Source organism: Pyrus communis, chromosome 11, assembly GCF_041283825.1.
Source record: "Pyrus communis isolate YQ-2024b chromosome 11, ASM4128382v1, whole genome shotgun sequence".
In the NCBI taxonomy this organism is placed as follows: Eukaryota; Viridiplantae; Streptophyta; class Magnoliopsida; order Rosales; family Rosaceae; genus Pyrus; species Pyrus communis.
The window spans coordinates 25,258,810-25,282,906 of NC_142575.1; the positions used below are offsets into that span (position 1 = coordinate 25,258,810).

Consider the following 24,097-nt stretch of genomic DNA (forward strand, 5'->3'; position numbering starts at 1 on the left):
GGCGAAAAATGAAGCGACCTTTGAGTTTTAGGAAGTAACGTGATAACTTTTAAGTTACATGGAGCAAAGTGAGATTAAAATCGAGTTGCAGATAGTGTAGTTAAAGATAAGCCTAAATTGTATATGTGCTTTGTGTGTAATTAGATTTTTTAGGATTGTGACATGTGTCATATTATTATTGGTTGGTTCTAAAATTAGTTACAAGTGTTTAGGAGGGCCTAATTTATAAATAGAAATGCCACATAAATCAAATTTATAAACTAGATTTAGTATTAAAACACTTCCAAACAGACTTTTAAAGTATGAAAACGGCAAAACAAAATGATCATTGTGTCGACCCACAATGACTTAATAGTTTCAAAATTATATCAATAAATATTATCTAAAATAATTTAGGCCCTTGTTTGGTGGACCGCATTAGATGATAAGTTCATTGTGTAAATCATAGCAATGGTCACTTAACTTTAATTAAATTAGAGTAATGATCCATCAACTAAAAATTTATTACTATTGGTCCCTCAACTCATCAAAACGTGTAGCTATGGTCATTTTCGTTAACTCCATCAAATTCTGTCAAAATGAGTTATGTTGGAAAGACTATTGCTACAACTTGGTTAAAGATGAGGGATCATTGATACAATTTTTCTTATTTGATTTTTCATATTTGCATCTTGATTTAGCCTCACTTGCATGGCACGTGACTTATTTTGACGAAAATTCTAACGGAGTTGACGAAAATGACCATAACTGTACGTTTTGATGAATTGAGGGACCAATAGTAATAGATTTGTAGTTGAATGATCATTGCTCCAATTAGGTTAAAGTTAAGGGACTATTGTTACAATTTACTCTATGTTCATTTGAACTAGACATGAATATTAAATGTGGTGATATTACGAATCAGATATGAATTTCAAACCTTAAATATGTGTTTCCAAAATTATTATGAATTCAAAATATTATGAGTTTCCAAGCCACTCCAAGTCCGCCTATAATCCAAGCGAGGACACTAAACGTGCCGAAAAAAGTGAAATTACTTAAATTGGGTCTACCGAGCTTATACTAGTGCCATAACTAAATTTGTATATTAATTTGCTATTGAGCTGCGATTAAGAAGAATGAAACATGAAATGTTCAAGTTCCAAAACACGAAATATTGTAGCTTGAATTGAATGCAATGCATTTTACTTTTGTATTCCTGTTCTTTCTGGTTGTTTATGATAATGTCAATTGACGAGCAGATTTTATATTATATATTTAATCTTATTCTTAGTATATTTTATCTATTATTTTGAAAGAATTTTGATACTTTAAATTGTATTTTCATATAGGACTTTTGACTTCATTTGGAGCAAAACATGTTCAAATGGATGAATTTTGGAGTAATTCCAATTGAAAGACGTTCGTGAGTCGATTAGCTTAATCATATCAAAATATCATATTTTTCCACCGAGCAATTATTTTCTGGCAATAGAATAAAGGAGCAGTGCGTGATGTTGGAAAAGTGACATTTTGGGCTTGACTGCGAGTTTTGGAGCCCAAGATGACCTATTTTGGATTCAGTCCATTTCTGGAGATGTGTTCATAATGTTTTGATCTTTAAAACAAGTTGTCATGGGCCGGATTTGGAAGAGATTTGAGGCTAAAACGTGGCTGGACAATTCCCTGGCAGATTCTCCTAGCTTAATTAGGATTTTATTTTCTAGTATATTTTATTAGGGACATTTGAGATGCGGTCCCTAATTATCAATATTCTTTAAATGAAACCTTGTTGGTTTTCAATTTTTTATCAAAGTCCCTATAATTAATGTGATAATGTATTTCTATATAGGTTACTATATTTTTTAAATTATAAATTATAGTTGTTTATATTAATGAGATTTTAAATTTCAAAAAAAAAAAAAACTATAATTTGTGTGATTAAAATTAAATACTAAAACAAAAATTATACACTTCAATATATTGTGTGTGTGTGTGTGTGTGTGTGTAAACATGGTACATTCATCACAATTAACAAAAAAAATTATTGTACCAAAATATTGGTACATTCTTCAAAATCATACAAAAAAATAATAGATATTAGGCTTAATAACATTCGTAAATTTCTTTGATTAAATTTGACATGGATACATTCTCAAATCAAGAAAAAGAATGTACCCATATAAGTTTAAAAATGGATTAGAAAAAATTGAATAGATTTTATATTAAAAAAAAAAGGGTACATTTTACATACAACAAATTGGTATATTTAAGAATAGGTATTTTTTTTTTAACAAACGATATTATCTACACTATTAGGGAAGGGGTGGGTTTTGCCTCACAATAGGCTAATAATAGTGGTTCAAAGCCTTTAGCGAGAATCGAACCTAATACCTCACACTTAGAAGTGAAGAGGAATAATACTATATTGTAGTACTAAGTGTCAGGATGGGTACATTTTAAGATTAAAAATTTGAAAAGTTACATGAATGGGTACATATAAGATTAAAAAATTGAAAACCTTTTTATAAAAAATTAAGGGGTACAAACTTACTCTTTTTTTTTTTTTTTCTGGGAAATGTTTTGAATTGAAAATTAGTTAGGAGTTTAATAAAGATGTGATATTAAAATCATAAATCAATTATTAATTTTTATTTTAAATTATGTAGTTGACATGTAAATTCTCAATTTCTAGCCCCTTGGGCTTTTTTCGGACTTGGGCTTCTCGGGCCCTTTATCGCAACCTGGTGCCGAGATCACCTCTTCTTCTGAACTAGAGTCGTCACCCGAGGCCGGGTCATAAAGCTTGGTCGACCCTAGTTTTTACTTCTTCTTTCATGCGACTTTGGAGATAGGAAATTGGTTAGGGCTCTTGAAGATTTTCAGACTTTTAGTTTGAGATGTTTTCAATCTTTTTCTTCATAATATAATTTTCTTTGATTTTAATTATAAATATGCATAACTAATCCGTTTTGCTAGGACGAAGCCTTGAGCCTTAACATGAATGTGTAATTTTTATTTGATTGCTTATGATTGATTGCATGTATGCTTTGAATTATTAATCACTATGCTTAAACTATCTAATTGTCTTAATGCTTAATCACCATTAGGATCTTTAGAAAAGTAATTTGATGCAATTTTGGTCGGAAGCTTTCCTAACATTGACGCTGGCTTCTTGTGGTTAATAATTGTAATCTCGCTTAAGATGAACACTACGTCTTAAGGGTTGCATGGTTTTTCAAAAGGATTTCACAAAACATAATGAGTCTCTCATGTTCATATTTGATCCAAACGTCCGGACAGATTGCATGTTAAATATACGTTCTATTTGGAGATTCCAAGTAGCATATATATTAGGAAAACCTAATATTCAAAGTGGCATTTGTATATCATAAGTAATTGGTAAAAATACATAGGATTGCTAGGTGCTGGCGGAACCCTAGTGCTTTTATAAATTGATATTTAAAAGCTCTTTTCTTTTATTGTATTAATTTTGGCTGAATTTATTATTTGTTTTTAATTAAAATTCGTTTTTAATATTACGCAATTTCCAAATCATATTTCTAAATTTTTAGTTTTAAGTAGTTAATTAGGAATTGTTTGTATGTAGTTAATTAGGAATTGTTTGTACATATATTATTGAAATAGTCCTTGTGGAGAACGACCTTCCATAAGCGTCTATACTACAACATTTTTGTACTCTTGCAAGTATTTTGTGTGATTTTAATATTCTTTTCGTAGGTACTAAAAATCCTATCATCAATCTTCGCAGAAGTTTGATTGAGCAATGTCTTGTTTACCGTGTTTAGCTAAAACTTTTTAAATCCATGACACGCACAAAAGTTTGTGTTTTTGCATTCAGCTCAATGTCATGAGAAATATTTCCAGGTTCCCGGCTCATTAGCTGACCTGGAGTTCCACCAATCTTGAATTGACACCTATACACATTTTAACACCAACCCACCGTTTAAAGATTAAAAAAAATATATTGGGATTTGGACCCACTCCTTCCTATCTCCCTTCTTCGGGAAAGTGAAAGGCATTTTATGAATTCAACATCGGCCAGTCTTCTCTCTTCCTCTCCCTTTGCCGTTTCCATGCACACCGGCAACCAAGCAATCTTTGCCGAAAACATCCAAGATTTTTACATTTACATTATTTAAAATTATAACTCAACAATTAATTTCAAAATTTTTATGCCATCTCTTTTAAAATCATATTTCAGTTGGGAAAGACTATAGAAGAAGAAGATGGTATCAAATTCATATTTCAGTTGGGTGATAAAGACTAGAGTTTCGGGTGGGTGTTCATAGTGGTGGGCATGATGTTGTTGTTGGGTGAAGGGCATCAACATCGAGTGGGTGATCTTGGTGGTGGCAGTAGAGGACGTTCGGATGCAGGTGGTGGTGACGCTTTGGTCGGAGATTGCTTGCTTGGCAGTGTGCATAGAGACGGCGATGGACAGGGAAGAGAAAAGGTTGGTGCTATGGTGATGAAAAGGCCTTTCCTAAAGAAGGGAGAGAGGAAGAAGAGACTAGTGGGGCCTAAACCCCTATATGTTTTATTTTTTAATTCTTAAACAGCATGTTCTATGAAAAATGTTTACAAGTGTCAAGTCATTATGGGTGGAACTCTAGGTCAGCTAATGAGCCCGGACAATGGAAAAATTTCTCCAACATCATAGTTTGGAACATCAATAATATTGCTTTGTTTAGGAAATCCATTATTCTTTTGCAAATTTTAATTTTAAGAGATAATTGCAGTAGTGGTCTATATATATTAGTCTAATTGGAGTTTGTATCTCTAAATTAAATTTCCATGAATATTGAACTTATTACAATGTGTAGTAATAGTTCTTAGGTTACTCTTTTAGAATTTTCATCCATGTTTTACCTTTTAAACTCTTATTTAGGGTGAATTTATAATTATGCTACTCAAATGAACTGTAACTCTTTTAGAATTTTCATCCATTCTTTTACCTTTTAAACTTTTATTTTGGAATCTTGGATAAATTTTTTTAATAATATTTTCATTTTGTGAATCCTAGAATGCCACATGAGCACCTATCTCATTTCGCATTTTCTAACCAGAAGATTTGAATTTTTAGTTTAATGATCAAAGCTTCAGTTGGGCCAAAATTCAAGTCTCTAATTCTTTTTAATTCTACATGATGAGCAATTAATTCTTTTTAATTCTAAAATTGAAGCAGGCAGCAATTTTAAAAATGGTTTTTAATTCTTTTTAATTTTTTTTTAATTCTACATGATGAGCAATTAATTCTTTTTAATTCTACATGATGAGCAATTAATTCTTTTTTATTTTTTTTTAATTCTAAAACATAGTGCTTTGAATTATTAATCACTATGCTTAAACTATCTAATTGTCTTAATGCATGATCACCATTAGGATATTTAGAAAAGTAATTTGATACAAATTTGGTCGGAAGGTCCCCTGAAATTGACGCTGGCTTCTTGTGGTTGGTAAATGTAATCTTGCTTAAGATGAACACCACGTCTTAAGGGTTGCATGGTTTTTCAAAGGGTTTTCACAAACATAATGAGTCTCTCATGTTCATATTTGATCTGAACATTCGGACATATTGCATGTTAGATATACATTCTATGTTGGAGGTTTAAAGTAGAATATACATTAGGAAAACCTAACATTTAAAGTGACATGTGTAGATCATAAGTAATTGGTAAAAATACATAGGATTGCTAGGTGCTGGTGGAACCCTAGTGCTTTTATAAATTGGTTTTTAAAAACTCTTTTCTTTTATCATATTAATTTTGACTGAATTTATTAGTTGTTTTTAATTAAAATTCGTTTTTAATATTACCCAATTTCCAAATCATATTTCTAAATTTTTAGTTTTAGGTAGTTAATTAGGAATTATTTTTACATATATTATGTAAATAGTCCTTATGGAGAACGACCTTGCATGAGCATCTATACAATAACATCCGAGTACTCTTGCAAATATTTGTGTGATTTTAACCTTCTTTTAGTAGGTACTAAAAATTCTATCATCAATCTTCACAGAAGTTCGATTGCGTAATGTCTTGTTTATGGTGTTTACTTAAAACTTTTCAAATCCACGACACGCACAAAAGTTTCTGTTTTTGCATTCAGCTCAACGTCATAGTTTGGAACATCAATAATATTGCCTTGTTTAGGAAATCCATTATTCTTCTGCAAATTTAATTTAATTTTACAAGATAATTGGTGTCACATCCCGGCCGAGGGTGGATCACTTCCCGGGCCTGCTTCACCACCGTAGCACGATGTTGTCCGCTTTGGGCTTACCATTCCCTCACGGTTTTGTTTTTGGGAACTCACATGAGAACTTCCCAGTGGGTCACCCATCATGGGAGTGCTCTCGTGCGCTACTCGCTTAACTTTGGAGTTCCAATGGAACCCAAAGCCAATGAGCTCCCAAAAAGCCTCGTGCTAGGTAGGGATGGGAATATACATATAAAGATCACTCCCCTGGGCGATATGGGATGTCACAATTGGAGCAGTGGTCTATATGTTTTAGTCTAATTGGAGTTTGTATCCCTAAACTAAAATTTTGTGAATATTGGTCCATAAACTTATTACAATGTGTAGTAGTAGTTCTTAGGTTACTCTTTTAGAATTTTCATCCATGTTTTACCTTTTAAACTCTTATTTAGGATGAATTTATAATTATGCTACTCAAATGAACTATAACTCTTTTAGAATTTTCATCAATTGTTTTGCTTTTTAAACTTTTTTATTTTGGAATCTTGGATGAAATTTATAATAGTATTTTCATCTTGTAAATCATAGAAAACCACCTGAACACCTATCTCATATCGCATTTTCTAGCTAGAAGATTTGAATTTTTAGTTTAATGATCAAAGCTTCAATTAGGCCAAAATTCAAGAACCAAATGCTCTAATTCTTTTTAATTCTAAATGATGAGCAATTAATTCTTTTTAATTCTAAAATTGATGAGCAATTAGTATATATTGACATGAATTTTCATTTGAACGATGCCGTATAAATGGTGATCTAATTGGAGAATCATGCTAGTTGTAGATGCTTTTGAGGAAACGAATATCCGACGTCAACTGCATGCCAAGTGTGTCCTTATCATTTACTAGCAATCCTTTAATTTGCAAGAAGCTTCTCAACGAGGAGAAAAGGACCACCACCACATCTCAAATGCTTTGCTTATGAGGTGAGAGTTATGAGCCACCACGCAATTAAAATACCATCTTTGTTCTTGGTTTTTTACGAGAAGCGATAGTGATTTTTCATAGAGAAGTGATATCGATTAAAAAGGCGGGTTATGGACATTATGCTTTCGCCACTCTGATTGTTTAAAAAATAAAAAATAAAATAAAATATAAATAAAATAAAATAAAACTCCACACACTCATGAGCCACCGCACAATTCAAAGGACTGGGTTTTTCTTCCTTCGCACTCGTCCCTTCGGTCAAACCAATCCAACGGCTTAGATGATTCCACGTCTGTAATCTGTCATATGTAAGACTTAGATGTTTCCACGTCTGTAATCTGTAAGCTGTCATATGTCAAAGGTAGCTCGTGCTGTGTGAAAAGCATGACATGAGTTTTCAAATTGATCACCATTAATAAGGAGATAATGATGCTCTCTTGTTAATGAGGTGTTTCCAAGCTGCCAATACTTCGGATTTTTAATTACTTGAGCTACAAGTTAATTGAACTTTCGCATTTAAATACATCATTTAAACTCATAGCTTTTTATTTCTATAGTAATACAAATTAAATCTTAATAATATAACATGTTTGAGTGCATGAAGATTAAAATGATAAAGGAAACCTCAAGGAGTTAGTCTAATGGAACGCAAGCAAAGGTTTGGAACCCCCAACCCGAATCCAAACTCCCATGAGATGCATTCCTTAGGTCACCAACTCTACGTCGGTGTACTATTTGCCTTTAGGGCCACAAGTACGCTATCATTTCATATGGTACCGGGACTGTATAAGAAAGAAAACTAATCTACCATCAATATGTGGTGAGATACATTCTATATATGTAATTAAAAAAAACAAAAAAAAAGAGGAAATCATGAGACTAATATTTGATGTTTATATTGGGGAGGGTGACATTTTAAGTCCAAAAGAACATTGTTCGTGAAAAATTCATTCGCAACAAGGAGGTTGAGGACTTGATAAACCCACGCTACCCTATGCCTACCACAACATTTCTCCACACCTTCTCACCACCACAAGAACCACCTCCTTCGTTCCCAACCACTCCTCTAAACTTGACAAATATACATATATTGCCTCCAGTTAGCCACTTATACTGTCTCTCATTAGCACCCTCCAATGGCTATCTTAACCCAAACCAAGTTCCTCCCAAGTCCCATAAACCAACTCCACACATCCCACTCTCCAATCCTCCGCACCAGCGTGCATTGCTCCGCCTCCACCACCAAGGCGAACCCCGCCCCTGAAAAGCTAGTCCTCAAACCACCACTGCAACTGCTAGAGCCCTCACCCTCGCCCTCACCCGCCCTACTCACAGACACCACCATCCGTCCTCCTCAACCCAATGACCCAAGTTTGCTATCCACATGGTCTCACCGTGCATGGGTGGCTAGTGGGTGCACAACAGTCCTAGTTTCTCTAGCCAAATCCGTAACTTGTGCAGCTGATTCACACATATGGCTCGAGCCCTTTTTGGCAGGCTTGGTTGGGTATGTGCTGGCAGACCTCGGGTCTGGAGTGTACCATTGGGGCATTGACAATTATGGTGGGGCCTCGACTCCAATTTTTGGTCCCCAAATCGAAGCGTTCCAAGGCCATCACAAGTGGCCTTGGACGATCACTAGGCGCCAATTTGCCAACAACTTACATGCCCTAGCTCGTGTGGTGACTTTCTTTGTGCTTCCTATAGACCTAGTGTGTGATGATCCAGTAGTTAATGGGTTTGTTGCAGTGTGCTCTGGCTCCATTATGTTTAGCCAACAGTTTCATGCTTGGGCACACGGCACCAAGAGCCGCCTGCCGCCAGTTGTGGTGGCCTTGCAAGATTTAGGCGTCTTGGTATCGCGGCCGCAACATGCGGCACACCACCGGCAGCCTTACAACAACAATTACTGCATTGTGAGTGGGGTTTGGAATGAGCTTTTGGACCAGCAGAAGGTTTTCGAGGCATTGGAGATGGTCTTATTTTTTAAGTTAGGGTTAAGACCCAGGTCTTGGAGTGAACCTAGCTCTGAATGGATTGAAGAAACTGAGACTGCTTCACAACTTCAAGGCCAATGAACCTTTTTTACCTTTACATTCTTTTGGGGATTTTAATTAAATGGGTGATTTCCGCACTCACATTTTGACGTCCAACTCTCCTCTGTTTTCTCTAGCCATTGTATTGAATAAATCAAGGAAGAAACAATGGACGCAACTAAACAAAGGCGTGTTGGAGGTGAATAGGGGAGTGCAGAAAACCTTCCCTTAATGGATTACCCACCATTTCTTCGGTTCACAATATTATTTACTCACTGCAGTATTTCTTTCAAAAGATTAGGTGATGTCTGTATATGATCACCAGCTATTGTATCAGCTTCATCTAGTTCAATATTCATGTACCAAGAAAATACGCACTTTCAAACGCAAACGTCTTCTTTATACGATGAAATACATTGTCCAGCAGCACTGTTGAACCAACTAGTGTTACAAACGGAAAATAGAGAAATCAGCAATCTTTGGGTATGCACATTTAACCCTTCGAACTTCAGTATGTTGAGAAATCTTGTGTTTGTTAACCTTCGGCTCCTACTGGAGTGGAGATGGAGGATACACAGGGAAACCAATATCGGCGGACACCATCTTTGTGACCATCATCAATCATTGCAAGACCCTCCTGAGAAAATCAATGGTTTTATTAAGCCAAGGGAATCCTACTATACATTTAAAATCGACTAAAGGGAAAGTGAGGATCCTAAATGAGTCGATTAGTAAATGTCATCAACTTACATCTAATAAAGTGTCAAGGGCATCGATTGCACGGCCAGTGGTCCAAGATAGCCGTCTCTCCACCTCAACAACAGTCACAAAGCCTTTAGCCTAAGAGAACAGAAGCAGAACATAACCGTAAATATCAATCTAGACGACAAAAAGAAAATTAAGATTATTGAAACTGTTATTCCAGGTGAAGTTAGGAGGACGATAAAACAAAAATTGGAACCTGGGCTAGCTCTAGAATTTCATTATGGTCTTTGTTCAACTCAGTTGGAACGGAACGAACGAGCTTTCTCTTTCCAATAGAAATGACCTCATAACCATTACCCAATACCTGGAATCAAGTAACAGATGTGAGTGCAATGCAATGCTTCACTAAGCTATAATCATGCTAGTATGGTGCTGCCTACTGCAGGGATATGATACGATGAACTGCTTAAGGGAAAGTACATGAAATAGAGTCGATAGCATGATAACAGATCATGAAATACAGAGTTTGAATATCTCAAGGTCAAAAATATTATTTCCTATTAGAAAGAAGGAATTGTAAACTTTGACATGTACTGACTGAATTGCAATACAGAGGAAAGGGTATCATATAGCTATCAGTAACATACTGCTAAATGTACCTAATCTCACAACAAACCAATTCTGACTAAACAGCACCACCGATTACTTAGAGCCGCAGTAACAAACTTAAAGCTAACTCTTCTTTAAAATGAGATTATACTCGAACAATTGCTACTGTCATCAACCCTGGTAACAAAACTTATTCCCCTATGTTATGCAAGGACAAGCTAAGCCACATAACCTTGAGCTTGCTTATAGCACGCAGGCAATCATCCTCGGAAACAGCTTCGCGATCACTCTTCCGCCTCTGACGAAGCAGACTGCATAGTTCCTGCAGGTTGATCAAACCCCCATTGTGGGGTCTTGTTGCCAAGCAAATGTCAACAATTTGCACCCCTGTCTAACCAAATCCGCTCCCTTTTAGAACACACTTACATATCCGAAGCAACCATAACAATTCACACCCAATCAAAGATATACAAAGAGATTAAGGAGACGGATACCAACCAAGTTCATAGTAGAAATCACCAATCCCCAAAAGCTCTGCCCAAAAGCCCTTATTGGATGCCAATGGATCTACTCCTACCTTGGTGCACATGTTATGAAATTGTGATCTGAAAGCTGGGTTCTTTCGAATGTCATTCTGCACCATCCGTATCAAACAGTCAATATAAATTATTTATCTTGAAACGATATTACTACTCTAAGCTACACTAAGGAGAGGGGAGAGGGTTTGAACCCGAGACGCAATGGATCAAAAAGAAGGCCTATCTGCCTGGGCAATCCAACACTTGCCAAACAGCCAATGTAAATCGAATACAATATAAAAATTTTGACTTAATTTGGTATTGAAAGTGATTGATTGAGAAGAAAAATGGGACCTTGTGCTTTCGAGCGAAATCTTCCAACTGGGTTCGGAAAGTGGTGAGCTGCTCCTTCATGAGATCGGTTCTGATCTTGGCAACATTATCGCCCAGCTGACGATATTGGTCCTGCAAGAAAAGCAAGGATTGGATAATTGAACTCGGTAATAAGTGGCCGCAATCAAAGGCGGAGAAGAAGAAAAATCACAAACCCTAGCGGCGGCAGCGGTCTGCAAGCCGCCGATTCCAGGTCTCCTCCTCATGGTTCTTCTTCTTCCGCGACCCGCTTCAGTGGAGCTGAGAAGAGGAAAGTAGTACGGAAAGCCAACTCACTCGCAAGCAATAACTTAGTAACCTAAAAATTGTTTAAATGTACTGTTGGGAGTACATTTGTCAACGATCAGAGTGGCGCAGCGGAAGCGTGGTGGGCCCATAACCCACAGGTCCCAGGATCGAAACCTGGCTCTGATATATTCCATTCTATTTTTTATGATTTTTTGTTTCCGTCGATTGAGCGTAATTAACGGGCTATTGCCGATTTGCAGAAACTCTAAAATCTAGAGAGTAAGAAAGAAGTTGTTAAGAGCCTTTTATATGACAGTTTAGTAACAGTTTGGCCTTTTTTTTTTTTAAATTAACAATTTCAACTCAAGTTACAAATGTTGACAGAATTGAAGAAAGAGAGACTTTTTTTCTCCGACACAAATAAGAGTTAAAAAGATATAGATAAACAGTATATAGAGAAAACAGGTGTGCACAAATTATTTCGCAAACTAAATTATGTGTATGCATAAAATTAGGTATAGTTATTATTATTATGAAATATGGTGTGAATGCCACACATATGAATGCGTGAAGCAAACCAACATATGAATGCGTGAAAAAGTAAACCAGCATGCCCATAGTAGATTTTGGTGACACCAATTAAAAGCGTAAACTGTACGTCCATGAAAACGGGGAATTCAATCCACGACTGAAAACTAATTAAATTTCACCGCTGCATGTGGGAAATATGCATTTGAAGGCACATTTCTATAAGCTTACTTCTTGCTTGATCCTCGGTACGAAATTACATTCGGTTGGTAAGACGAGACTCTCTATATGAGAATCCATGAAGTAGTACTCACATGCCACATCCATCCTTTCTAAACTATTTAGCTTGTCCGGTCTCAGTGTCGACCATATTACCCGGCCGTCGACCATTTTGAGCACTAATTCACCACTCTTGGGAGAAATAAACGGCTTCTCTGTATCACGTTCTGCAGGCAAACAGGTTACAATTTAGTCCACGATTCCACCACGCCATACTCTGTCATCACCTACATGTGAAAATCATATCCGTTTTGCCTTACAGATTCGACTACAAAGAACGCAAGGTTCACGAAAAGCTGAGTCCAATGGAACGGACCATTGATGAAAGCAGGTTCGTGGAACGAAACAAAACCTTCGATGAAACTGACACTTCTCCAGGAGGAATTGGCTAACGACCAAACCTCAACTTCCGTAGGTCCACTCAAATGACTTATAGTTCTCAAAACTTTGTAGTCATTGTCACACGAGTCATGGGCAAAGGCATAACTTGCTACACGTTTAGTCGAATCCAGCCTGGCTAGGCTAACGCTAGGCCTCGCAAAACCACAAACTTTCCAACACTAGGGTTCCAAATTACGATTGCTTTGCAGTCAAAATAGTTAGCATTTGAAACAAGGGATACGAGGCCGTTACAAGTCCCGATCATGTCGAAAAACCTAGCTTGAATAGTAAAATTTTCACAGACGATAGGTTCTTTATCGTAAGCAAAACGATTAACAAGCTTGGCATACTCACCGAAATCCGAGTATCCCGATGCAAAGAGTAGATCCTACTGGTGTTCTTTCTCTCGGCTAAAGCCATCAATAGGAGGGGAAAGTCGGGTAGGTTTGTTTGGATTGTCCGGCTGAAGATCGTGCGAATGAAGGTAGGGTTTCTGACTAGAGGCCGCCATGAGTTGCACACCAAGCTGCATATGTTTAGAGATTTGACGGGCAAACCAAGAAATATTTGATATGTTATTTCTTCGGGGAATTTGTCTGACAATATATAGGTTCGTTTTCTCATGACTTTGCTCTTATTTGAAGAATTAGGAATAATAGAGGGGGTGGTCGGTTTATTAACTTATGAGAAAGAAGAGTCGGTGCATTCCGGAGCTCTTTCTCTGATTATACTATTGGAAGTAGAGAGATTGGATCAAATTATTACTTTTTGTAGAAAGGGACAACCATTGGAGAAAGAAAAGAGCAGGAAAAAAAATGAAAAACCCGAGCGAGTGAATTCTTGGTGAGAATAAAACCTAAAACATTTCACTTAGTGGGAACAAAAACATATCTAGGAGTGTCAAGGTAGAGAAACCAACATGAGACAACCTGCATGGATCACGATCAAAACACAATCAACACAATAATCTCAACGAAAGGAAATCTATTGGCATTAGAAATATTAACGGGAATACATTGTATTTACATGAGGATTCTTCTTAATTTCATCTTCATTAAGTAACGAGTATAGACAAGGGTTCCGAGCATGAGGCCTAACCATCCCAGAACACTTGCAGTTCCCAAAAAGGATGCTTCCAAGCTCTCAAGTACTGCCTGATAATAAAACATCACGGTTGAGAGAGATGCTTTACCAGTAACTGGTTTCTTTTGCTTTCCCTTGTTGCTCTTCTTTCTCCTTGACATGCTGGTATTGGATTTCTTCTCTGAGAAACTATCATCGTCGAGAAAACTACTATTCCCATTCGCTCCATGGGAGCTTCGTGAATCAGAAGATTACTATCTACAGATATCTCCTCGACCAAAAAGAACATCTAAGTTTTATAATACGTTGAGCTCTATGGTTAATTGGTATTTTTCTTCGTTTAGTGGTAAAAAGATGCTTCAAATTTGAACCCCTTCGCTTCATTTATCTATCCTACAAAAAGAAAAATAAGTTTGTCAAATTTGATTATTTTAAAATTCTACAACGTTCAAGTGTTGGACTAATCAATTACCAAAATATAATGGGTGAAAAATGGGTCTATAAGTGCTATGCAAGTTTGTAATTGATCAAGTTGGCAATCAATTTAGTTTTCAATACTTAGACCATCTTCAATCCTTAGGGATAAAGTTTAAAATTTTAAGCCAGAAAATTTTAACCCATAACCTAAAAATTGTTTTTTTTCTCCAACCCTTAGACTATCTCCAACCCTTGGGGATAAAGTTCAAAAATTTAACCCATAAAACTACTTTTCTCCTCTGACCCTTATGACTTAAAATTTTACTCTGAAATTATTAAATAATGATTTTAGCCTAATTTATTTTTCAGTAATTTTGTTGAAAATAAAATGTATGTAGATTATCCTAATTTATTTTTATGAACATTTTTATCTAAAAATATTTAAATTCCGATAAGTAATTAAAAATCATACAAATACATAGGTATTTATAAAGTTTTAAGTTAATTTTGATTTAAATTATTTTAGACATTAGATTTAACTTTGGGCCATCAAATCCTTTTTTTTTTCTTTTCCAATTAGATTTGATCATATTCGTTAGATTATAAGTAACAAACAAAAAAAGGTTTGAAATATGGTAGTTTGGTAGGTCCAGAATAATTTAAGCCAGGCTTAAATCTTGGGGAGAATTTAGCCCACATATATATTTTCTCCTCGAGACTTATTTTAGCCCAATGGTTGAAGATGGTTTTTTTTTTTTTTTTTGTGGGGGGGGGGGGGGGGGGGGGGTTTAAGCTTATATTTTAAGTTTTATCCCATGGGTAGGAGATGATCTTTATGGCTGAAAATTTTAGCCTGAAATTATTAAATAATGATTTTAGCCCCTCTTTTTTTTTTTTTTTTTTTTGGTTTGGTAACTCTTTTTAAAAATAAAATTTATGTAGATTATTCTAATTAATTTTTATGAACATTTTAATTTAAAAATATTTAAATTCCGATAAGTAATTAAAAAGCATACAAATACATAGGTATTTATAAAGTTTTAAGTTAAATTTGATTTAAATAGTTTTCTTAAATTATTTTAGATGTTAGATTTAATTTTGGGCCATCAAATCTTTTTTTTTAACCCTTAGATGTGATCTCATTTGATCATAGCAGTTAGATTATAAGTAAAAAAACAAAATAAGGTTTGAAATATGACAATTTCGTGGGTCCAGAATAATTTAAGCCAGGCTTAAATCCTAACGGGAATCTAGCCCAGAAAAATATTTTCTCCCCAGAGCTTGTTTTAGCCCAATGACTAGAGACGGTTTTGGGGGTTTTAAAGCTTATATTTTAAGCTTTATCCCATGGGCTGGAGATGGTCTTAGGGCTTCAAAAAGGATATTGGCTAAAGAGAGATGCATCAAAGTGCTGTTGAGATTATGAATCCCTCGTTAGCAAAATAAATGGATTTTACATGTGTTTTTAAGTAATTGAGCTACTCCCTATATTGTCAATTGATTTAATATTGGAACCTCAATTTTCTTTATGATATTAGAGCAAGTTGTCCTATGTGCAAATATAACATCCCACATCGTCCAATGGAGTGATCCTTAAATTTATATTCTCATCCCTACCTAGCACGAGGCCTTTTGGGACCTCACTGGCTTCGGGTTCCGTAGGAACTCCGAAGTTAAGCGAGAAGGGGGCTAGAGCAATCCCATGATGGGTGACCCACTGGGAAGTTGCTTGTGAATTCCCAAAAACAAAACCGTGAGGGAATGGTAAGCCCAAAGCAGACAATATCGTGCTACGGTGGTGGAGCGGGCTCGGGAAGCACATCGTCCAGGGGAGTGATCCTTAAATGTATATTCCCATCCTTACCTAGCACGAGGCCTTTTGGGAGCTCACTGGCTACTTCCCAGTGGGTCACCCATGGGATTGCTCTAGCCCCCTTCTCGCTTAACTTCGGAGTTCCTACGGAACTCGAAGCCAGTGAGCTCCCAAAAGGTCTCGTGCTAGGTAGGGATGAGAATATACATTTAAGGATCACTCCCCTGGACGATGTGGGATGTTACACAAAGCTCAACAGTCACACGTGCTCCATTGGGTCTGTGGGCTCCATATTGTGAGACCCAGTGAGGATCTCAATTCGATCGTATTAAGATTATGAACTCCACATCCGGGAAAGAAGAGACCTCATTGCATGTGCTTATAAGTAGTTAGACTACTCTTCATATTGTCAAATGGTGTGAAACCTCACTTTCTTCAAGTGTTTTTACAACCTAGGAAACTTTTGTTGTTATAGAGTTTTCTATTTACACACCACAAAACATCTAAGTTCACCCATTATTTTTTGTGTCTTTTGAAATCCAATTTTTACCCATGTTAAAAAATGGTGGTGATATCTGCACACTCATTTTTACCTTCCACTCATCACTTTCCACCTTCGATCATCAAATCACTCATTTGAAAATGATCAAATAACAAAAATTAACATGATGTGTGGAAAATAAAAAGAAATGTATGGATAATACTATCCTTAAAAAATTAAGAACCAACACAAAAAGTTAAGAAACCCACAACCTTGTCATCATATCCAACCATCAGCTGTCCTCCTAATCCTCTCTCCTTTCCTCCCCTCCTCTCACACTTTCCTTTTTGTCTTTACCTCTCTATAAAAAAATCAATACAAAATGTTGACGTAGCGTAATCGTAACAGTTTAAATAGGAGGGGAGGGAATGAGAGAAAGATTACAAGGGAAGATAATCAAACTCCCCCTACAAAGTACAACCAGTGCCGGCTTGGGGGAGGGGGGAGCAACTTGTGAAATTGCACAGGGCCCCCAACTTTTGGCTGATATATAACTTTGTGATTTGATACTTTATTTCTTGTTTGGACTGAGAGACAAAAGAGATTAAGGAGATAAAAGAGATTAAGGAAAGCATATGTGGATTTTTTATTTCACATTTCTAATATCATTTGTTGCTGAAGATTTGTATTTGGATAGTGAACAATTATGATATTAATACATGGTAATTTTTTTTATTATTTTGGTACATTTTGATGAGTTTATGTAATAAGATACGAAACCAAAAGAGCCCGTTTATAATTTCTACATAAGGTCCTCAAAATTTCATAAACGACCCTGCCTACAAGTCTCGCTGCTTCTAGCCTTATCCCAGTCTATCTCACCCTCCTTCCGTGAACTTTAATTGAAATTAGAATTGAGTGTTACTTAATTTTTTTCCTCTCTCACTACATCCTTGATTTGGTTTACAGTTTTTTGTTGATGCGGTGCGATGGTTAAAAATTTTGTCCAACATCAACTTTTATATTACTAATTGAGTGAAAATGAGACATCAAACAGCTCCTCAATGGTAATAATGCCCTACTTTTAATGTTTTAGATAAAGTGAGGAGGCCAGCAATCGGACTGGTGGACGAATCCGGCATGGTGGCAACTGGCAAGGGAGGAGGACTGCTAGGTGCTAGGGTTTTCAATTTTTTGAGTAGGAGGTAAAATTGGGTTTTGCACACTTGTTGGGTGAACATGTGTGATGGGGTCGTGACTATTGACTAGAAAAACTGTTTTTTAGCCATTCGCATCAAGATGATTTGTTACCCACCAATTAAAGGCGGTGTCTGTTCTATTAATTCAAGAGCTTGGAGCGTGCTTAATTTGACCTACACGTGAGATGACAATAAACCATTTACACATTCAACTCATATCACTGGTTTGGGGCATGCTTAATTTGGACATCACATGAAATGATAATATATCACTCACTCATTCGATTTATATTAATTTAATGTTTTACTTAATTACAAACTCACATTAAGCGAATAATATGTACGTCTACGCTTTACATAAAAGTTCTCATTTTCATGAATGTTTGCGCTTTTCGAAAAGCAGGATCAAACATGGACCCAAAAAAAAAGTTATGATAAAGAGACAAATTATTTAGGTTAAATTTTATAAATTATAAAATGTGATTGTTGATGATTAGAAATAACACGATGATTTCAAATTGATTGCAAATGTAGCTTTTAGTCAGTTAAAAGGCCACAAAATCACACTGCAATTCTTCAATATTTCCGGACTTAGTTTTATAAAACCAGAAATATTGAATTGATAATGGATAGAAAAATGTCCCTTTATATTTCATATGACAGTGCTACATATCTAATATTATGGAAAATAAATTAATAAATGAATCCATACACAATAAATTGACAAAGTTAACCAAAAGTCCATAAACATCTCCACCCTGTAGTCCGATTCTCTACATGACCAAAACAGCAGCGAAAATCCCAACGGCCACAGACCCGGCGGCGGAGAACCTATTCAACACGGCACCGTTAGCAGGAAGGGGACCCTCGGAGGAAGAAGTAGGCGGAGACGACGATGGGGGAGAAGGTGGAGTGCTCAATGGTGAAGTGCCCGATGGAGAAGGAGCGGCGGCAGTAGGTGGAGTGCTCAAAGGAGAAGGAGCGGCGGCAGTAGGTGGAGTGCTCGACGGAGAAGGGGCGGCAGGAGCTTGTTTGGGAGAAAGCGTAGGAGACTTGGCTGGCGACGATGCAGGGGATTGCGCCCCGGTCGAAGCCAGCAACAGAGCAGCCATAAGCACCAAAACGACGCCGCTGAATCGAGCCATTTGTAGAGAGAGAAAGAGAGAAACTCAAACTGAGATTTAGAGAGAGAGAGAGAGAGAGAGAGAGAGAGAGAGAGAGAGAGAGAGAGAGGAGTCTAGTGAGGGTTTGAGAGGCGAATTGCAGATGGGTTTAAGGAGAGTAGATCGGGGTTTATATAGAGGGAGGGGGAGGAGACGCGTGGCGTGTAGAATGCCGTTGGACGGTTGCGATTTTCTCTCTGTGATGATTGAAGGTCGGTGAAGAGAACGTGTTACCAACTCAGGGCCGAAACACGCTTTGTTTATTGGACTGGGCTGGTTCTTTTATGGCCGTTGGATGTATGCTTTACAGCCTCTAACGGTTAACTATCCGACGGTGCAGATGGTAGGTTATCTGGCAGATTCGCTTCTTTCTTTTCTTTTTATTTTAGTTGGACTTTTCTTTTCTTTTGAAAATCTTTCTTTCTTTTATTTTAGTTGGACTTTTCTTTTTATTTTAGTTGGACTTTTCTTTTCTTTTGGAAATCTTTCTTTCTTTCAATCTTGGTGCCAGATTGGAAAATTTGAAGCTAAGGTTGGGCATGTCAGCTAGGTTTTTATCGAAGTCTTTTTATGCACATTATCTTTTCACTTTTGTACGTTTTATTCTCAATTAATGAATATCGTACTTTTTTTTATAAAAATAAAAGATAAATAAATCGAACAGTTTAACCATTTTTTTAACGAACAATATAGCATTAGTAGGTTAAATTGTTCATTTCTAGAAAGGAACAGAATTTGTGGGGGTTGAATTTGCACCAAAATGATAAACGTGATTGTTTTCCGTCACTGTGATAAAGTGTCATCGGCACTACTAAACAATTTTTTACTTGTTTGATTTTTATAATATTAAAATAGACAGTTTTGATAATTAAGTAGACAAATCATTTTTAGGGCAAGCATGAAATTTATTCCAAGTGAGATTTTGAAAAGAAGGAAAGAAAGTAGAAAGTGTCTTGTGGAATTGACTGATTCTCTTGTAAGAAGGGGCATGGAGTCCTTGAGTCAGTCCACTTTTAACCCTTCAAAGAGGGCATGGAAGCCTAGATAGGTTATAGCCCGTTCAACTTCCATTCAATTGTTAGGTTTTGACTCGATGTATTTGTCTTGCTGTGGGAAATAATGCCTCACCAGACACTGCATATATGATCCAGCTTCCGGCAATTGCAATGGCTTCTTTATTATTTTTTATATTAAAAAAATGATTTCTTAGATACAACAAGGACAAATCTTTTATATATATTTCAAGACTTACTTAGATCATAACACAGATATCTATTTAATAAAATATGATAGAAACCATAAAAATGTAGATTGATACAATAAAAATCTCTCTTTGGAAAATTTGAAGCTAAAGTAGGGCATGTTAGATAGGATTAGAATTATTTTGTACATGAAGAAATAGACCGAATGGTTAAACCATTTTTTTAAGGAACAATAGCTTTAAAGTTAACTTGTTATTTGTTAGGAGGGAGCGGGATTGATGGAAATCGAACCTGCACTAAAATGCACAAACATGATTACTTTTAGTCGCTGCGATAAAGTATCATCAGCATGATTAAACCATTTTCTACTTGGTTGATTGTTATAATGTTAAAATAAACGATTTTGATAATCAAGTAGACATATCATTTTTAGGGCAAGCATGAAACATAGTCCAAGTGAGATTTTGTTAAAGAAAGAAAGAAGAAAATGTCAAGTGGAATTGACTGATTCTCTTGTAAGAAAGGGAATGGAGTGCTTGAGTCAATCCACTTTTAACCCTTCAAAGAGGGCATAGAAGACTAGATAGGTTATATAGCCCGTTCAACTTCCATTAGGTTTTGACTCGATATATTTGTCTTGCTATGAGAAGAATGCCTTACCGGACATTGCACATATGATCTAGCTCCCGGTCGAGGTACCCGTTTTATGATAACTCTCAACAGTTTCTGCTCCATTTTTGTGCCTTTAGTCAGCTTTAATATTTTTGACAATTGCAGTGGCTTCTTTTATCTCCTTATGTTTAAAAAAAAAAAAAAAAAACAAGATGTTTCAGATACAACAAGGACAAATCATATATATATATCAAGACTTACTTGGATCATAGCACAAATATCTATTTAGTTTAATATATATATATATATATATATATATATATATATATATTAACTTGGTTCACTCATGTTAACTAATAATCGAGGCATACAATTCCGGCATCAAGGTATTTCCGCATCGACATATTCGGGTCATCTTGGTGTAGGACCCATTCCTTATTCCTTCTATGTTATATTGTCTCTTTTAGTGTTCTAGTTAGTTGTGTACTTTGAACACGTTCCTAATTTGCATATTAATTATATTTAAATTCTTTTATCTTATTCATATTTTAGTTCTCATGTTTTCAATAAATGATTTTTGCCACCCTCGAGTATCGGCTAGCATCCAACCATCCTGATGTCCGTGGGACATCAGGATCGAGGTGTGTCAATAATAGCTTCCAAGTTATTTTGTACTTGAATTTGGTGTAGAGCAACACATATAACATTTATATGCACTGAGGGGACTAAAGTCATTATGTCACTTCTAACTAGGTATATATATTTCTTGCTTAAAAATGAAATTTGTTCATGTCACCATTGTTTGTAACGATTTCATGTATGCCACTTATGTTGTATGAAAATTTTAGTTGAGGAGTTGGGAAACAATATTAGGAACATCAAAAGAATTAAAAGGAAAGACAAAAGAAAAAGTTGCTACGGTCTCATGTTGCTTTACTGACAAATTTGATTGGATTCAGCAATGGATGCTTATACTTTCGTTGTAATGTGAATTATGTCAAAACATAGGTACTCTACCTTTGAGTTATTGTTTTCAAAAGTATTTTTTATCGTTTGAAAACGTTTTCAACCATCTCAAAAGCATTGTCGTGTCTGAATTCCAATAACAGAGGTTCTTGGATGAATGCAAGGCTAATTTGGTGACGACACATATTGAAATAATAATCGAAAAATAATGTCTCTTTATATTCTCATATAACACTGCTACAAATTTAAATTAATAAAAGAATTTAATACAACAATAAATGGAAATTCAAAAGTCCATAAACACCCCAACTCTACATAACCAATACAGCAACGAAGATCCCAGCGGCCACAGACGCGGAGGCAGAAAGCCTGTTCAAAACAGCACCGTTAGCAGGAGCGGGAGCCTCGGAGGGAGATCTAGAAACTGAAGATGGAGAAGTAGTCGGAGAGGACGATTGGGGATAAGGTGGAGAGTCGGCGACGGGAGATGTCGAAGGAGAAGCGGATGGTGAAGTGCTCGATGGAGAAGGAGCGGCGGCAGTAGGTGGAGTGCTCGAAGGAGAAGGGGCGGTGGGAGATTTTTTGGGAGAAAGTGCAGGAGACTTGGCTGGTGACGATGCAGGGGATTGCGCCCAGGTCGAGGCCAGCAAGAGAGAAACCATTAGCACCAAAACGACGCAGCTGAATCGAGCCATTTGAAGAGAGAGAGAATGAGAGAGCTCAAACAAAGATTTTAGAGAGAGAGGAAGAGAGGAATTAAGTGAGGGATTGAGAGGCGACTGAATGAATGATGCGTTTCAGGAGAAGGGTGGGGAGTTTATATAGGGGGGGCGGAGGACACGTGGCTTTAGAGTACCGTTGGACGGTGAGATTTTCTGGCTGTGAAAGTTGGATGGTGGGGTTGGGAAACGTGTTACCAAACTCAGAGCAGAAACGCGGTTTGTTTTATCGGGCTGGAATTTTGACCGTTGGATGGGTACTTTAGGTTATAACGGGTAGTTTTCCTACGGTGGAGATTGTAGGTTATCTGGCAGGTTCGCTTTGTTCTTTTCTGGCTGTACACATTGCAATTTCAATTTTAAAAGCAAACGCGGCGCCTCTTCCAATTTAAGGGGTGACTTTTAAATTCATCTGTCCTTAATATACGGAAGACTAATATAAACAAAATTTAAAAATTTTGTGTTTTAACGATAAGGACAAAATAAAGGGTAAAATGAATAGTACCAGGATTGATTTTTTTGTGTAAAAATGTAGTTTTTCGTTAAAATGAACAGTATCAGAAGCTTTTCGTGAAAATTCCCTTTAATATATGTTTTTATAGAGCTAATAAAAATTACTGTGTATTGAATAATTTCTAAAAAATTTATATAAGTCTTGTAGTCTTCAATTATGACTTTCTACAAGTCTAAAAACTTCAGTTGTATTCAAAAGTTCGTTAATTTAAAAAGATTTTAAAAAGTCATAAACTTTCATAGATGCTGAAGATTTTTATGTTATATGTTCATCATAACAAATCCAACCTCTTTTCTTAAGAATTTGATGGACTTTCAAAGACTTTTATACTCTACCATCCACAATGATGCAACGAAGATCACTCTTTCCACTTCCGCCACACCACCACACCACCACCTAACCATGACCATCCTCGTCACCCTATTGCCGACATTGCCTCTATCGTTGCCACCATCATCATTGTTGTTGTCACCATCACCACTATCATATCACTTCTTCTACCATCATTTTGTCACCATCATCACTATTGTTGCCACCACCACCACTATCATATCACTTCTTCTACCATCATTTTGTCATACTTATCATTCCAATCTTTTTGCCGCCATTGACACGCCTATCATGATCCCACCTATAGTAGGACCATGTTACCTTGCATGCCACCACCACTACCTCTACTACCACCCCTTATCACTGTCATCATCACCATAAACCTTCTACGGCCACCTTACTGCCATCACAAACCTTCTACGCCCACTTTACTGCCATCACACCCACCCATTACCATTACTAACACTGCCATCATCATGATCGCCACCTTTACTCCCGTCTTACCTTGCCCATCACCACCACCCAAACACCACATTCGAAACACACAATTTACAATAATTCAAAATTAAAAATAATAATGTTCATGAGTTAAGAATTCTTTCACATGTGTAACAATTTTTGTTATAGCAGAAAAAGTAAAATTACATACGGGTAGCCTTGCCTACTCCTAATTGGTCTGAGTAAAAAAAAAAAAGAAGGTATAATTATTACAAAGTCAGTTAAATTCCTTTTAAACT

The 24,097-nt window shown here is 36.3% G+C and overlaps 4 protein-coding genes and 1 non-coding gene across 6 annotated transcripts; 2 read left to right on the forward strand and 3 right to left on the reverse strand.

Moving 5' to 3' along the window:
• The first annotated feature begins 8,194 nt into the window (after window positions 1-8,194).
• On the forward strand, window positions 8,195-9,605 carry LOC137742698 (fatty acid desaturase 4, chloroplastic). The gene has a single exon (XM_068482633.2). The coding sequence runs from the start codon at window positions 8,321-8,323 to the stop codon at window positions 9,260-9,262; it is 942 nt and encodes a 313-aa protein (XP_068338734.1). The 5' UTR covers window positions 8,195-8,320; the 3' UTR covers window positions 9,263-9,605.
• Window positions 9,599-11,751, reverse strand: LOC137742699 (vacuolar protein sorting-associated protein 22 homolog 1). 2 transcript variants are annotated; one of them, XM_068482634.2, is made up of 7 exons: window positions 11,601-11,751; window positions 11,407-11,517; window positions 11,033-11,168; window positions 10,767-10,921; window positions 10,182-10,289; window positions 9,971-10,060; window positions 9,599-9,857 (listed from the first exon to the last, which is right to left on the reverse strand). In XM_068482634.2, exons 1-7 carry the CDS (start codon window positions 11,649-11,651, stop codon window positions 9,756-9,758), a joined length of 753 nt encoding a protein of 250 aa, XP_068338735.2. In that variant the 5' UTR covers window positions 11,652-11,751; the 3' UTR covers window positions 9,599-9,755. The 2 variants fall into 2 exon arrangements, with proteins under 2 accessions (XP_068338735.2, XP_088536702.1); XM_088680576.1 differs by lacking the exon at window positions 10,182-10,289 and having other exon boundaries at window positions 11,601-11,729.
• A 36-nt stretch (window positions 11,752-11,787) lies between these two features.
• TRNAM-CAU (transfer RNA methionine (anticodon CAU)) lies at window positions 11,788-11,859 on the forward strand. The gene has a single exon. It is a non-coding gene; the product is annotated as a tRNA-Met (tRNA).
• Window positions 11,860-18,482: 6,623 nt separating this feature from the next.
• LOC137742878 (uncharacterized) lies at window positions 18,483-19,094 on the reverse strand. Its single transcript, XM_068482823.2, has one exon. The coding sequence runs from the start codon at window positions 18,997-18,999 to the stop codon at window positions 18,628-18,630; it is 372 nt and encodes a 123-aa protein (XP_068338924.2). The 5' UTR covers window positions 19,000-19,094; the 3' UTR covers window positions 18,483-18,627.
• Window positions 19,095-21,989: 2,895 nt separating this feature from the next.
• Window positions 21,990-22,603, reverse strand: LOC137742877 (uncharacterized). Its single transcript, XM_068482822.2, has one exon. The coding sequence runs from the start codon at window positions 22,490-22,492 to the stop codon at window positions 22,109-22,111; it is 384 nt and encodes a 127-aa protein (XP_068338923.1). The 5' UTR covers window positions 22,493-22,603; the 3' UTR covers window positions 21,990-22,108.
• Between the last annotated feature and the right edge of the window lie 1,494 nt (window positions 22,604-24,097).